A 15,297-nucleotide genomic window follows, 5' to 3' on the forward strand; every position below is an offset into this window, starting at 1 on the left:
GCACGCAGCCTAGAGAGGGCTTAAAAACTGCCTGCTGAAGAGCTGAGATTCCATTGTGGAACCTGACTGTGCCCAGAGCTTTTTCTATCCGACCCCCACTGGCTTTCCAATGAAGAACAGCTGATGGTCTTGGAGATGGTTTCCTTTACATTCTTTAGAGGAAAGGTAGTTCTTAACCAAGAAGAAGTTTCTTTTCTCCCTTCCCTTTCTTCTTCACTTTGACTACTTGCCACTTCAAACAGTATTCACACTTATAAATAGGTTTCATTTTAGGTGGAATGAGACTTGATGAAAAGCAGTCCAGTAGCATGGAAAAATGGAAGAATATGGAGAAAGCATTTGACTTCTATGAGCCTCAATTTCCTCATCTGTAGAATGGGAATGCCATGGTCATTCATAATAATGATGATGATGATGATGATGAAGAATAATTGCAAGAAGGATATTATTTACATATAAATTATTATTTTAAAAGAGTTTTTGAAATCTGGGCCCTGAACAGGACGTGGATGAACTCTAAAGATAGACAAAGGTTTGGCTTATAAAAGAATATGTTGTAGTATTGTTGATTTAAGCTGGAAGGAAGCTGGAAGGAGTTGCATAAGGCAACTCCAACCCCTTCATCTTGCAGAGAGAGGGGACAGTCTTAGAATCAGGTAATGATGCACTCATGTCTTGCCTGGGAGACATACTCGGGCTTTCAATAGGGTAAGTGGAAAGCTTTACATTTAGGATTAAAATATTGATCTGACAAGATCCAGAAGGGAGAGAAATATTTAGATCTCATTTATCTGATAAAGCCCAAGTGGTTCTAATGGACTGTGAACTCAATGGAAGTCAATATATAACACAACAAAACAAAAACCAATAACAATGAACAAATAACAGAAGCAACAATGACCACCACGAATGGTATTCTTGGTTGCACTGAAAGACAGTTTCCAGGAATAAGAAGGTAATAAATCTGTTGTACTTTTTCTTTTTCTTTTTCCCCTGAGGCAACTGGGGTTAAATGACTTGTCCAGGGGGTCACACAGCTAGGAAGTGTTAAATGTCTGAGACCAGATTTTAACTCATGCCCTCCTGACTTCAGAGCTGGTGCTCTAGCCACTGGGCCACCTAGCTGCCCTTACTTTTTCTTTGAAAAAAAAAAAAAGCCTGCTGATCTGAGCAGCAGTGAATTACAGCAAAGGAAACTCCGCTCCGCCTTCCCCTGGATTAGTTCCTGCTTAATGCCCAGCCTCCAGCATTTATGGGCCAATTAGATATCAGAGAGGCTCCTGGGAGAAAAAGAGAAGTCTATGCTATTTGGTCTTTCCCTTCTGATATTCTTGATAGGAGCTCCCATCTACACACAGCAATTCCTCACAATAGCCCTAGGGGGCAGATAACAGAAGGTCTGTCATTCCTGACATTTTGTGGATGATGTGCTGGAGCTCAGAGTCCCCAAGGGTTCCCCAGCCAGGAAGTATCAGAGCCAGGCTCTGACCCGCCAGACCTCGTCTTCAGCCTTCATTCCACTCCTCTGGCAGAGGACACTGTAGGAGACGCCAAGGTGAAGAGCCTTGGTGCGGGGGAATTCTCTGGGGCCTTATAACTCTCTTGGAGCCCTGACAGAAATGGTAGGAGGGGGGATGAGTTTCCCATCACTGAAGGACTCCCAGCAAAAGCTGGATGACTAAGGACTGCCTGGTACAATTCTTTTTCAGGCTGAGGAGTGTCTGAGGTCCCTACCAAAGATGAAGCTCTGGGAAATGTGCTGTGTCACTGACCAAACACGCGGGCCCCTGGATCCAGAGGAGAAAAGGCTCTTTGAGACCACAGGCAAGGTCAAGATGACACAGACACTAAGGGAATCACTGGCCTAGAGCTCGAAGGGACCTCAGTCACCCTCTGGCCTAAGTCCCTCGTTTTACAGAAGCACAAACTCGGGCCCAGGAACACTATGTGATTTGTCCAAAGTCCCCAGTGTGGCTGATTCAAGATGCCAAATCCGGCACATGAACCCCCAGACTCAGTGATCCCTCTGACCTTCTGACCTAGGTCACCACTCCCATGAGACTTGTCCACTCTGTTCCCAGAGATACAGAGAATCAAACTATAGTGACTTTCTAGTCTGCTGTAACTGCCTTCTTAAACGAGTCCGCACTATGTAGAGAGGACAGGGCAAGGTGAAAGTTCAGGAGCCCACAGCTCTGTCCTGACTGCCCCTAAGGGTAAGCCATTTCATTTCTGAGCCTGAGTTTTCTCATCAGTAAAACTGGAATCATAATACCTCCCCTAAGTGTTGGGTAGTTGGGAGAATCAACAGGTGATAATAGGCATGTGTAAAATATTGCAATAAATTATTGTTTTTGTTAATTTTGTTGAGTGACCAAGTTGGTCTACTCTTCTAGGATATAGTATATTTACTGAGGACTCACTTACAAATTCACTGTCCAGTCTGGTGGATTCTTAAAGCCCCATCACTGTGATTTCTAGCAATTTGCTCATTAGGAAAAAATTCTAAGGCAACAACAGCAAATATATGGCCATTCTACAAAACTGATAATGATGGGTTTGACCTGTATTTAATTCTCGACCATAAATCACCCTTCCTTAGACAGAGGGGTCACCATAGTGGCTAAGGAGAAAGCAGATCACAAACTTTCACATGAACAGGCAATCCACTACCATGAATAAAATTTAAGGAACTAAACTTACTTGTTCTGTCGGGAAAAGGGCATTGATATATTCCACAGCATTGAAATCTGCTCGGTCCAGAGGATCCTGGCTTGGAAACACCTAAGTAAAAAGTGGGGTAGAGAAGACAGGGAGAAAGAAAGACATTATCATTAATCACCATTTGTAGTTTTAAATATGGAATACTGTAGCCTGTTGAGAGTTTGGCATAAATAAGCAAAGGGTCTTGGGAGTACGGTCTGGTAATACCATAATACCATGGGACACCCTGCTGTGGTATCAGGGGCATCTCGCCCAATGGTGGCATTATTGCCTTGGTGGTGTCAGCCCCAGCTCTAGCGTAGGGAGCCAGGGGGTGAGTCATGTTCGGAGATGGCAGCTGTAGCTCCACTTTCAGTGATGAATCCTGCTGCCTCAGCCCTCTGCCCTGGGGTTCTGCTTTGTCCAAGGGCTCCCTTAGTTGTCCCCCGTTAAGTGTCTGTTCTTTATAGCAGAGCTCTTAACCATTTCTTATTAAGCATGTCTCTGGCAACCTGGTGAAGTTCATGGACCTATTCTCATTTTAATGTTTTTAAATACATAGCTTAAAAAAAATATCAGGGCACACAACTGCTAGGATGTAGCAGATCCAATGGCCTTTCTTTCTCAATAATCCCTAAGCATCAGATGGCATGTGACCCTGCTCTCTAGGCCTCCTTTCCAAAACCATTCTCCTACTTTTTCTTCCTGCATATCTACTGCTCTTTCTCTGCTCCTTCAGGGGCTCTTTTGCTTCTTTTTGTACCCTTAGTACTTAGCACAGGCTTGGCATAGGATGCGCCCTTAATAAATATTCATGGCTTGCTTGGCTTGTCATTCTCTTCCAGTCATTCTCTTCCAGAAGACTACGGATGGATGTTCCAAGCGTCCCATCCTCCCCTTTCTTCTCTTTTCTTCACAATTCTCCCTTGGGCATTTCATTTAATTCTGATCTTGGACTACAAGCACTATTCAAATGGCTCCCAACCTATGTCCCTTACCTGTGTTCCCAGCTCTAGTTTCACATCTTCACATAGAAGACTTTTCTTTATACCTGCACATCCCCTGCAGAACCTCCAGCTCATCATATTAAACTGAGCTTATCTTCTCTCCCAAATTTGTTCCTTCTGCCATTTTACCTGCAGTACCACTGGCACCCCCATTCATCCCAGATTCCAAGATGGAATACTGCCTTTCCTTCTCTAACCCTTCTATTCAATCATTACCAAGTATTATCATGTTTACCTCCACAATCCACAAAGGCCACAGCCCTCCCTTGGCAAACGTAGGGGCTTCTGGGGGGAGATACTGCAGATCTCAGACATTCTTGATGTGCTGATTTAGTTGGATCAAACTTTTCTTTTCCTTTTTTATTCTTTACTATAAAGGATGGCTCTCTAGAGGATGAGGGAATGTAGAACATACTGGGAAATGTAGTTGATGTAATAATAAAAAGATAGCAATAAAACTGTATTTTTTAAAAAGCCAACTTCTACAATTCCTCTTGCGTTTCTTGCCTTCCTTTCTATTTATTCCCACTGCCATCACCCGTGTACAAATATTTATTACATTTTCTGCCTGGACTCCAGCAATGGCAGCTTTTCCTACCTTTATTCTTCCCTTTTTCCCTACGGAAGGGCCTCCCGCATCCATCCCTCTCTCATCTGCCAGATTAATCTTCCTAGTCCATGGATCCGATCACATCATCCTTCTAATATCTGTAGGATATTAATATCCTACAACTATTTTCTGAGGCCTTCTGAGAAAAATTCTCATTATTTTAAAGCCTGATAGACAAGGCCCTCCACAATCCTATCTTTCTAGCACTCTCTCATACTAAATCCCCCACAAATCCAGCTCCAGCAAACCAGTCCCAATACACAGCCTACCCTTTCTCACTCTTCTGTCTGCTCACAGTCTTCCCTAGTCCAGAATGTCTTCCTCTCCCCACCTACTGAATCCCTCTCAAATCTTCCAAGCCCCACTCAATAACACTACCTCTATAAAGCCTTTTTTTAACTCCCACCCATTAACAATGAGCTTCTCCTCCTCTCAAGAAGTCACCCAGCATTCTGCATTGTTCTTTTGTACACATCAGGTATTATTTAATATCAGTTATATGGATATGAATCATTACTCCTCAGATTCCTCTCTAAACCTCACAGTTTCTCCAGCATCTAGGACAGTATTCAGCATATAGGAAGTACTTAATAAATGCTTACTGAAAGGGAATTTGAAGGATGAAACACAAATTTTAGTGTTGGTCTCAGGCTAAGTCAGAGCTTGATAATAATTATCAGAATAAGTAATTAGTCTTCTAATAGCAGAGAGTATGTGAGAGAGAAAGAGAGAGAGAGAATATGTGTGTATGTGTGCAGACAAATAGCAGACACTGTATAAATAGTCTGAGCAAGAGCATTATTCATCGTATCTCATGGATTCAGGGATTTATTTATAACAGTTTTTAAATAATTTCTGCTCTCCTGATCTTGTTTAGAAATCAAGAGATGACATTCAGACAGTGTCCTATTAAAAAATAGCAAGGCATCCTGGTGAAAAATACTACTACCTCATATGTTATATGATGGATTATAAAAGCAGTCAAGATGTTCCCCTGGATTAACTACATTTTACCAATTTGACTTGAAATCCAGCATCCTAAGGAAAGGGAGTATAGTTACCCCTAAAGAGTGTCCCTGAACATTTTTGGCACTAAAAAAATCCAATCTGTCATCTAAGAGATAAACCCATCCAAAGATACTTGGAAGCTCACAGGAATCAAATTTTGTTTGTTTTTAAAGTAGATTGGCATCAATGTTATTTTTGTTGTTGTTGTTAAATGTGTGGCACTCTGGCCTATAATTACAAGTCACTAATTACTCCATTCTTCTCACTCATGTCTCTGCCCAAAAACAGCATAAATCACTATGCAGAATCTTTCAAGTATATCACTGTAGTCATGACTTCAGAAATGCTATCTATGCTGCATGGAGCAAAAACACGCCACAGGTTATCTTAATTCAGAATGCTTGCTTATTTAAACACACAATGAACTTATATCTGACATTCTGATTTATTCCCAAAACAGTATAAAATGCAAACATCTATCAAACAACTATTGATGGGAACTGCTTTATCCTTTGTAGCCCATGGAACCCTGGCTGGGAGATCCAGCCCTTTCAGAAAGGCACAGATGACATATTTAACAAGCTCACACAGAACTGAGAGGAATAGTTAATGAAATGAATGATGGTCAAGATTCAGAAGTAAGAATAAATTTAATGGAGACATGCAAAATTAACTTGGATTCCAAAATCAACCTCAAAAAGTACAAGTCAGACAAGGCAATGACTAAAGAGCAGAATGTATCTGGAAAGCAGTGTGTTACAGAGAGAAAATACTAGCTCCAAAGTCTGAGGACTTGGATTCAAATCCTACATTTAATACTACATGGTCCTGACCAAGTCATTTAACTTTTCAGACCCTCAGTTTCCTCATCAGTAGATCAGCTGATATGCTCTAGATCTATGATTCTTCATATTAAAAAGAGCTGGGAGTGTTACTACTAAAGAGATCTTAAAGAAGGGAAATAGACCTACATGTGCAAAAATGTTTGTAGCAACCCTTTTTTATAATAATAAGGAACTGCAAACTGAGTGGATGACCATCAGTTGGGGAGTAACTGAATAAATAATGGTATATGGATGTAATAAAATATTATTATTTTATAAGAAATAAGGAACAGACTGATTTCAGAAAAGCCTGGAAATGAACTGCTACTGAGTGAAGTGAGCAGCACCAAGAGATCACTGTACACCACAACAAGAAGATTATGTGATGATCAACTGTGATGGATTTGGCTCTTTTCAATGATGAAGTGATTCAAGGCAATATTAAAAGACTTGGGATGGAAAGAGCCAGATGGCTCTATATCCAGAGAGAGAACTATATAGAGACTGAATGTGAAACAAAGCGTAACATTTTCACTTTTTGTTGTTATTATTTGCTGGTTTGTTTTTTCTTTCTCGTGCTGTTTTTTCTTTTGATCTGATTTTTCTTGAGCAGCATGACAAATATGGAAATATGTTTAGAAGAACTGCACATGTTTAACCTATTTGGATTGCTTGCTGTCTAGGAAAGGGGGGGGAAGAGTGGGAAAAAAATTTGAAATACAAGGTTTTGCAAAGTTGAATGCTGAAAACCATCTCTGCATGTATTTGGGAAAATAAAAGCAATTATAAAAAATAAAAACGAAAACAGAATCATACGTTTTGGATGTTGTTTTTAATTAAATTAACTATGCTAGTTGGTTTCTTAATGTTGAACCATCCTTGCAGCCACAATTTGATCATTATAAACAATTTTAAAAATAAATTGCTTAGTTTTTTTTCCAGTGTTTTATTTAAAGACTTTCAATTGATATTCATTAGTGACAATAATCTATCTTTCATCTCTCTTTAACACTTCCCACTTGGATGTTCCATAAGTACCTCACACTCAGTATATTCAAAAAAAGAACTGATTTACTAGAAAAATCCATCCCTTCTCCAAATCTCCCAGTTTGTACAAAACTTATCCTTCTCCAACCCTGGGGTCATCCTTGATTGATCCTCTCCTTTTCACTTACTATCTGCTCAGTTAGCAGAAAAAGAACTCATTCTGAAATCAAAGAACCACGCCTCAGATCCTACCTATTCAACCTTGGACAAATCAATTCACCTCATTTCATCTCTATAAAACAAAGAAGTCTCTGGGGTGCCTTCTACCTCAAGCTTGATGAACCTAAACCTTCTCCACAGGTCTGACACCATACCCTATCAACTCAAGCTTGGACTATCACAACCACCGCCTAATTGGTCACCCATATTCTGGGTTTCTCTTCCTAATTTATTTTCCACACCAAATTTATATTTCATCTGACGCTGTTTTTAAAAAAAATTCTTTCTCAAAACATCTCATGGTTCTCTAGGGCCTCTAGGCTTTAACATAAGGCCCACTGTCTGGTGTTTAAAGTTCGTCAACGAAGTCTTTCCTTGCCAATATTATGTCACGACTCTCCTTCTTGCACCTTCCATAGAGACCAAATGAGACCCAAGGTGTTCCCTGAACACAAGATTCCATTCCACCTTTTGTGCCTTCCATCCATGATCCCCCAAGTCGGCCTTCCCAATCCCTTTGTACCTTTTCTTCTTGGCATCTGAGCCTCCTTCAAAAAAACAACTCAGGGAATTAACTGAAAAACCAGGTGAAAAGTTATAAGATATAAAAAAAATCCAATCATGAGCATTTTAATAGTCAATTCTCAACTACCTCTCAGAAGAGGCCTTTCATGATCCTCCCATTTGTTAGTGCTTTCAAAATTACTGGGTTGCTGCAGAAAATCCCCAGAACAGAAACTCCTTTAGAATGGTCTTTCAAGTCGGAGATACCACCTCACACCTCTCAGATTGTCTAAGGTGACAGGAAAAGATAATAATAAATATTGGAGGAGATGTGAGAAAACTGGGACACTAATGCATTGTTGGTGGAATTATAAACTGATCCAAACATTCTGGAGAAAAATATGGAACAAGGCTCAAAGGGCTATCAAATTGTGTATCCCCTTTGATCCAGCAGTGTTTCTACTGGCTTATATCCCAAAGAGATCATAAAGAAGGAAAGGGACCTACATGTGCAAAAATGTTTGTGGCGGCCCTGTTTGTAGTGGTAAGCAACTGGAAACTGAGTGGATGCCCGTCAGTTGGAGAATGGCTGAATAAGTTATGGTGTATGGATGTTATGGAAGATTATTGTTGTATAAGAAATGATTAGAGGCCTGGAGAGACTTACATGAACTGATGCTGAGTGAAATGAGCAGAACCAGGAGAACACTGTATATAGCAAGAATAGGATTATACAATTAATCAATTCTGATGGACGTGGCTCTTTTCAACAATGAGGTGATTCAAGGCAATTCCCACAGACTTGGGATGGAAAGAGTCTTTGGAATCTAGAAAGAGAACTTTAGAGACTGACTATGGATCAAAGCATAGTATTTTCACCTTTTTTGTTTTTGTCCTTTGTTTTCTTTCTCATGGTTCTTTTCCCTTTTAGTCTGATTTTTCTTGCATAAGATGACAAATATGAAAATGTTTAAAAGCATTGCACATATTTAAGCTATAATGGATTACTTGCTGTCTTGGGGAGGGAGGAAGTAAGGGTAGGAGAGAGAAAAAAGCACAAAGTCTTACAAAATAAAAACTATCTTTATGTGTATTTGGAAAACATTTTTTCAAATGTGATCCTACACCTAAGCCCAGTGCCTTACACCTAGTAGGGAATGCCTTCTCTCTGTTAAATTATTTCCTCTTTATCCTATATAATCCGCTTTGTATAAATCTGTCTACAAGTTGTCTTCCCCATTAGACTGGAAGCTTTTTGAAGGCAGGGACTATATTTTGCATCTTTTTATGCTTGACACAATTCCTGGCATCTATTAAGCCTGCTTTAATAAATATTTACTGATTGATTAATAAGTGCTTATAGAATTGAATTGAGGCTTGATCTAAGGAAAAACTTAATCAAAATTGGAAGGTATCCCAAGCAAGGGAGGTAGGGAATTGTTCTTCCCAGGAAGTCTTTGAGCAAAGTTTGGATGACACTTGTCAGGCATCTTCTAGGGGGGATTCTTCTGGATGTCTAAAGCAGGCCTCAAAAGGGCCCTTTCAACAAGAAGGAAAGGATCTATGGCATGAGTAGCTAAAAACTGCTCCTGAACTGACCCAATCATCCTTTGACTGCTGTGTGGGTAGACATTCTGTCTTCTCTAAATTCTTCCCCAACATGCATCTTTCCCAGGCAAGTTTTCTTTAGCTGATGGATGGGGGGTCAGGCTAAATCAGCAGCCAGGAGGCAGAGACAGAAATCATTAATCTCCTTTAGTGCCATAACCTTTCACTCTCCTCATGAAGGCAACAATCTCAGCCAACAAAGGAGATACTAGAAGAGGTGCAAAGCCTTTTCTGAAAAGAAAATCTTCCCACTAACTCACCCAAGCCTGGGTTGAAAACTGACAAGAATTCTCAATCTTATCAACTTATTAACGATTTCTGCCTTTCCCACTTAATCTGAAGCAAAAACCACCAACAATCCAGAAAGATGCCTGAAAATCTCTGCACTATCCAAAGGTGAATGGGGGATGGAGATACAGGGAGGGGGGACCTGAGGCAGCTTTAGGAAAAGAAAGGGCACAGTAAGCACAAGTACAGAGATACCGCCTTCCTTCAGCTCCCACCAAGCCCTCGGGCAGCAGCCCTGGCACCATGATGCCTCACCCCAGAAAAGCCCCTTTACTCAAATGCTCTACCCACAATGACAAAACAACTGCCCCAACACCCTAAGCACTGAGCCTCTTTGATTTATGCCCCATTTAACAACGGACCCTGGAGGCCTGGACACCTGAGACACCAAGGACATATGGGATACCTGGGACATCAAGAACACCTGAGACACCTGGGCACCGTGAGACACCTGGAACACTAGGGACACCTGGGCACCGTGAGACACCAAGGACATATGGGATACCTGGGACATCAAGAACACCTGAGACACCTGGGCACCGTGAGACACCTGGAACACTAGGGACACCTGGGCACCGTGAGACACCAAGGACATATGGGATACCTGGGACACCTGGAACACTTGGGCACTCTGGGACACTAGGCACACCTGGGCACCGTGAGACACCAGGGACACGTGGGATACCTGGGACACCTGGAACACTTGGGCACTCTGGGACACTAGGCACACCTGGGCACCCTGAGATACCTGGGACACGTGGGACACCAGGGACACATGGGATACCTGGGATACCTGGACACTAGGCACACCTGGGCACCCTGAGACACCAGGGACACATGGGATACCTGGGATATCTGGGACACCTGGAACACTTGGGCACTCTGGGACACTAGGCACACCTGGGCACCCTGAGATATCTGGGACACGTGGGACACCAGGGACACATGGGATACCTGGGATACCTGGGACACCTGGGCACTCTGGGACACTAGGCACACCTGGGCACCCTGAGATATCTGGGACACGTGGGACACCAGGGACACATGGGATACCTGGGACACCTGGAACACTTGGGCACTCTGGGACACTAGGCACACCTGGGCACCCTGAGACACCAGGGACACATGGGATACCTGGGACACCTGGAACACTTGGGCACTCGGGGCACCTGGGACACCTGGGCACCCTGAGATACCTGGGACACGTGGGATACCTGGGACACCTGGAACACTTGGGCACTCTGGGACACTAGGCACACCTGGGCACCCTGAGATACCTGGGACACGTGGGACACCAGGGACACATGGAATACCTGGGATATCTGGGACACCTGGAACACTTGGGCACTAGGCACACCTGGGCACCCTGAGATATCTGGGACACGTGGGACACCAGGGACACATGGGATACCTGGGATATCTGGGACACCTGGAACACTTGGGCACTCTGGGACACTAGGCACACCTGGGCACCCTGAGATATCTGGGACACGTGGGACACCAGGGACACATGGGATACCTGGGATATCTGGGACACCTGGAACACTTGGGCACTCTGGGACACTAGGCACACCTGGCACCCTGAGATATCTGGGACACGTGGGACACCAGGGACACATGGGATACCTGGGATACCTGGGACACTTGGGCACTCTGGGACACTAGGCACACCTGGGCACCCTGAGATATCTGGGACACGTGGGACACCAGGGACACATGGGATACCTGGGACACTAGGCACACCTGGGCACCCTGAGACACCAGGGACACATGGGATACCTGGGACACCTGGAACACTGGGCACTCTGGGACACCAGGGACACCTGGGCACCCTGAGATACCTGGGACACGTGGGATACCTGGGACACCTGGAACACTTGGGCACTCTGGGACACTAGGCACACCTGGGCACCCTGAGATACCTGGGACACGTGGGACACCAGGGACACATGGGATACCTGGGATACCTGGGACACCTGGGCACTCTGGGACACTAGGCACACCTGGGCACCCTGAGATACCTGGGACACGTGGGATACCTGGGACACCTGGAACACTTGGGCACTCTGGGACACTAGGCACACCTGGGCACCCTGAGATACCTGGGACACGTGGACACCAGGGACACATGGGATACCTGGGACACTAGGCACACCTGGGCACCCTGAGACACCAGGGACACATGGGATACCTGGGACACCTGGAACACTTGGGCACTCTGGGACACCAGGGACACCTGGGCACCCTGAGATACCTGGGACACGTGGGATACCTGGGACACCTGGAACACTTGGCACTCTGGGACACTAGGCACACCTGGGCACCCTGAGATACCTGGGACACGTGGGACACCAGGGACACATGGGATACCTGGGATACCTGGGACACTTGGGCACTCTGGGACACTAGGCACACCTGGGCACCCTGAGATACCTGGGACACGTGGGACACCAGGGACACATGGGATACCTGGGATACCTGGGACACTTGGGCACTCTGGGACACTAGGCACACCTGGGCACCCTGAGATACCTGGGACACGTGGGATACCTGGGACACCTGGAACACTTGGGCACTCTGGGACACTAGGCACACCTGGGCACCCTGAGATACCTGGGACACGTGGGACACCAGGGACACATGGGATACCTGGGACACCAGGCACACCAGGGCACTCGGGGCACCTGGGACACCACAGTCACCTGGGCATCCTGAGGCACTGGGGGGGCTCTTTTAGAACCCCAACCATCCCCAGGCCATTCCCTGCCAGCCCCCCTTAAAACTTCCCTTCGGCTCCTTTGCGGACAGCTCAGAGATTACCAGCCGAGGGCACGGAGGGACCCCCACAAGGCCCCAAGAGTCCAGCCTTGAGCTCGGGAGGCATTTAGGGTTAGGCCCAGGCCCAGGCCCAGGGCCATTCTACAGAGGAGGAAGCTCAGGGAAGGGACCAGTCCAGGGTCACACCCACGAGGAGACTCCAGGCCCAGCACCGCCCAGCCTAAACCCTCTTCCCCCCGAGGGGCGGGACCTCTATCTCCTCCCCCCAGCGGGAGGCGGGACCTCTTCCTCTCCCCCCACCTCAGAGAGCGAATCCCTCCCCCTTTCCCAGAGCAGAGCCTCTCCTCCCCCACCTCGGGGGCGGGGCCTCCTTCCCCTCCCCCTCCCCCAGGGCGGGGCCTCTCTGCCCCTGCCCTCCCCCTCACCTGTTCTATGGCTTGCTGCACCTCCGGGGTGAGCTGCAGCACGGCTTCCAGCTCCTCCACAAACTCGAGCTCCTCCTCCTCCATCATCCCGCCCCGGCCTGGCCTCAGACCAAGGTCCGCGGCGGCGGCAGCGGTACCCCAATCCCCGCCCCCCCCCCGCCGCCCCCCGGTGTCCCCGCTAGCACCGGCTCGGTCAGGCAACCAGATACTTCCGGAAGCCACGGCACTTCCGGGAGCCGCGGAACTCTGGGATGGTGGAGGACTTTCCCAGGCGCCGAAGCGAAGAGAGGGTGGGGAGGAGAGCAGAGGAGTTATGGTCACGTGAATCTTGAAGCTCCGCCCGGCCACGCCCCTTTTCACTAGGGTCATCCGCCCCGCCTCTAAAGGCACTCCCCCGCCCCTTGCGTTTAGACCCAGAGAATATGGGTTCGAATCCCGACCCTGGGCTCTTTCTGCTGATCTTCAACCAGTCTTTATTTCCCGCTTTGTGAAATGAAAGGGCTCGATGAGACCAGATGGCCCTGGAGCCCCGGCCTGAGTTCAAATGCAAGCCTCAGAAAGTTCTTATTTGTGTGACCCGAGCAAGTTATTTCGCGGCTGTCCGCCTCAGTGTGTGCATCTGTAGAATGGAGATCAGTGTAGCTCCTGTCTCTACTCCCAGGACTACAAGAAGAATTATGGCAAATGGCCGAAGCACTCCCCGAACCACACGCGAACCTAATTGCCTTCTTAATGACAGTCTGTGAAATGATGACCAGATGGTCAATAAGGCCTAAATCCTAAAGCTGGAAGATACATAATGTGAATTGGAATGTGATGCTTGCGGAGGGTTGGGGAGGAGGGGGAAAGGGAGGAGGGAGGGCGGGTCTGAATCCCACCTCTAACGTATACCGCGCTTTGCACTTCCGGGGCAGTCAGCTTCCCGGGGTCACACCATAGTAAGGGTCAGAGGCTGCATTTGAACTCGGGTCTTCCTGACCCGGGCTTGGCCCCTGTAGCGATGGGCCAACGGGCGTTTGTTAACTGCCTTTGTACCCGGCGCAGGTGCGAAGGATTCAAACACGGAGCTAAAACGATCTGCCTTCAAGAAGCTGACATCTGTCTAGAGAGAAGGCGTTCTTAGATAAGTAGGCCCAGAATCAATACCCAATAAAGATGGCAAAGTTTAGGAAGAGGGCGGGTCGGTCCGGGAAGGCCATCCTCTCCGAGCTTTATCTCCAGATAACGGAGGGGACGTCCTCGAGATGACGGGGCTAACAAATAGATCCTCTGATTCCAGGTGGAAAAAAAGGAAAGGTCTGAGGATGAAAGGGACCTGGCAGGCTAGTTCCCCAACGCCTTCATTTGTCACATCAGTCACCGCCAACGTTACTCAGATCTGCCTTATAGATAAGTGAAAGGGACTTACTCAGGAGTATAATGACTAATAAACAGCCGTCCACAAAAAACAATAGCTCTGATGTGGGAAGGGACCTCGGCGAGCAATCTCCTCCAACGCCCTCGTTTTCCCTATCAGTAATTGCCGGATGTTACACAGATCTGCCTTATTTTATAGATAAGTGAAAGGGACTTACTCAGGATTGTGCGACTTATAAATAATACATCCTCCGATTCCACGTTAAAAAAGAAAAGGGTCTGATGTTGGAAGGGACCTCGGCGAGCCATCTCCTCCAACGCCCTCATTTTTCAGATGAGGAAACTGAGGTAGGGAGAAGGAAGGAATTGCCCAATATCACACAAGTCCTAGGTTTCAGAGGTGAGAGTTGAACCCAGCCAGGCCTTTGGAGTCCAGATCCAGCCTTCTTTCATACTGTCCCTGTAATAGTAACGCTCCTGGGACATTTTAAGATCGATAACCCTAGAAGGTTCCTAGTGTCTCCTTAGCGCCATTGTACAGTTGATGAATGGCCAGCGAGAGGAATAACTCATCCAGGGTCCCACAGCTAATGAGTCCTGAAGACAGGGCTCAGACATAAGCCATCTGTCTTCAAGGCAAAAACTGCCTCCCTAAGGAACAGTGGAATTTGGTGCGTGACAAATGTATCTGGACAATCTACCAGCCTGTGAACTTCTAAAGAAGAAAAACTTTTTCTTTATTGTGATTTTTCCCCGCCTCTGTCTCTGCCCTCTCAAAATGAGGGTATCTTAAATGATCATTTCCCTTAAATGCCCCATTATTTTTATCCCCAAGAACCAGCGGGCCAGAATCCCATCCAAGTTAGAAGCCTCTCTTCTTGCTCCTTGAACTTCTAATACTAATTTTGACTTTCAGGAAGATGAAAAGAGTCGTCTTCATCAGGCATACTATTTGTCTTCAAGGATTTGAAGAGCTGTCA

The 15,297-nt window shown here is 46.0% G+C and overlaps 1 protein-coding gene across 1 annotated transcript in view; it reads right to left on the minus strand.

Moving 5' to 3' along the window:
* The window catches only part of VPS53 (VPS53 subunit of GARP complex), a 134,835-nt gene extending 121,721 nt beyond the window's left edge, over window positions 1-13,114 (minus strand). Inside the window, exons 1-2 of the mRNA XM_051992209.1 lie at window positions 12,962-13,114; window positions 2,704-2,784 (exon numbers count right to left, since the gene is read on the minus strand). Coding sequence (XP_051848169.1) covers window positions 2,704-2,784; window positions 12,962-13,048 — 168 coding nt within the window. The 5' untranslated portion in view covers window positions 13,049-13,114. The remainder of the gene's footprint in view (window positions 1-2,703; window positions 2,785-12,961) is intronic.
* Between the last annotated feature and the right edge of the window lie 2,183 nt (window positions 13,115-15,297).

The sequence above is a fragment of the Antechinus flavipes genome, chromosome 4, assembly GCF_016432865.1.
Source record: "Antechinus flavipes isolate AdamAnt ecotype Samford, QLD, Australia chromosome 4, AdamAnt_v2, whole genome shotgun sequence".
Taxonomy (NCBI): Eukaryota; Metazoa; Chordata; class Mammalia; order Dasyuromorphia; family Dasyuridae; genus Antechinus; species Antechinus flavipes.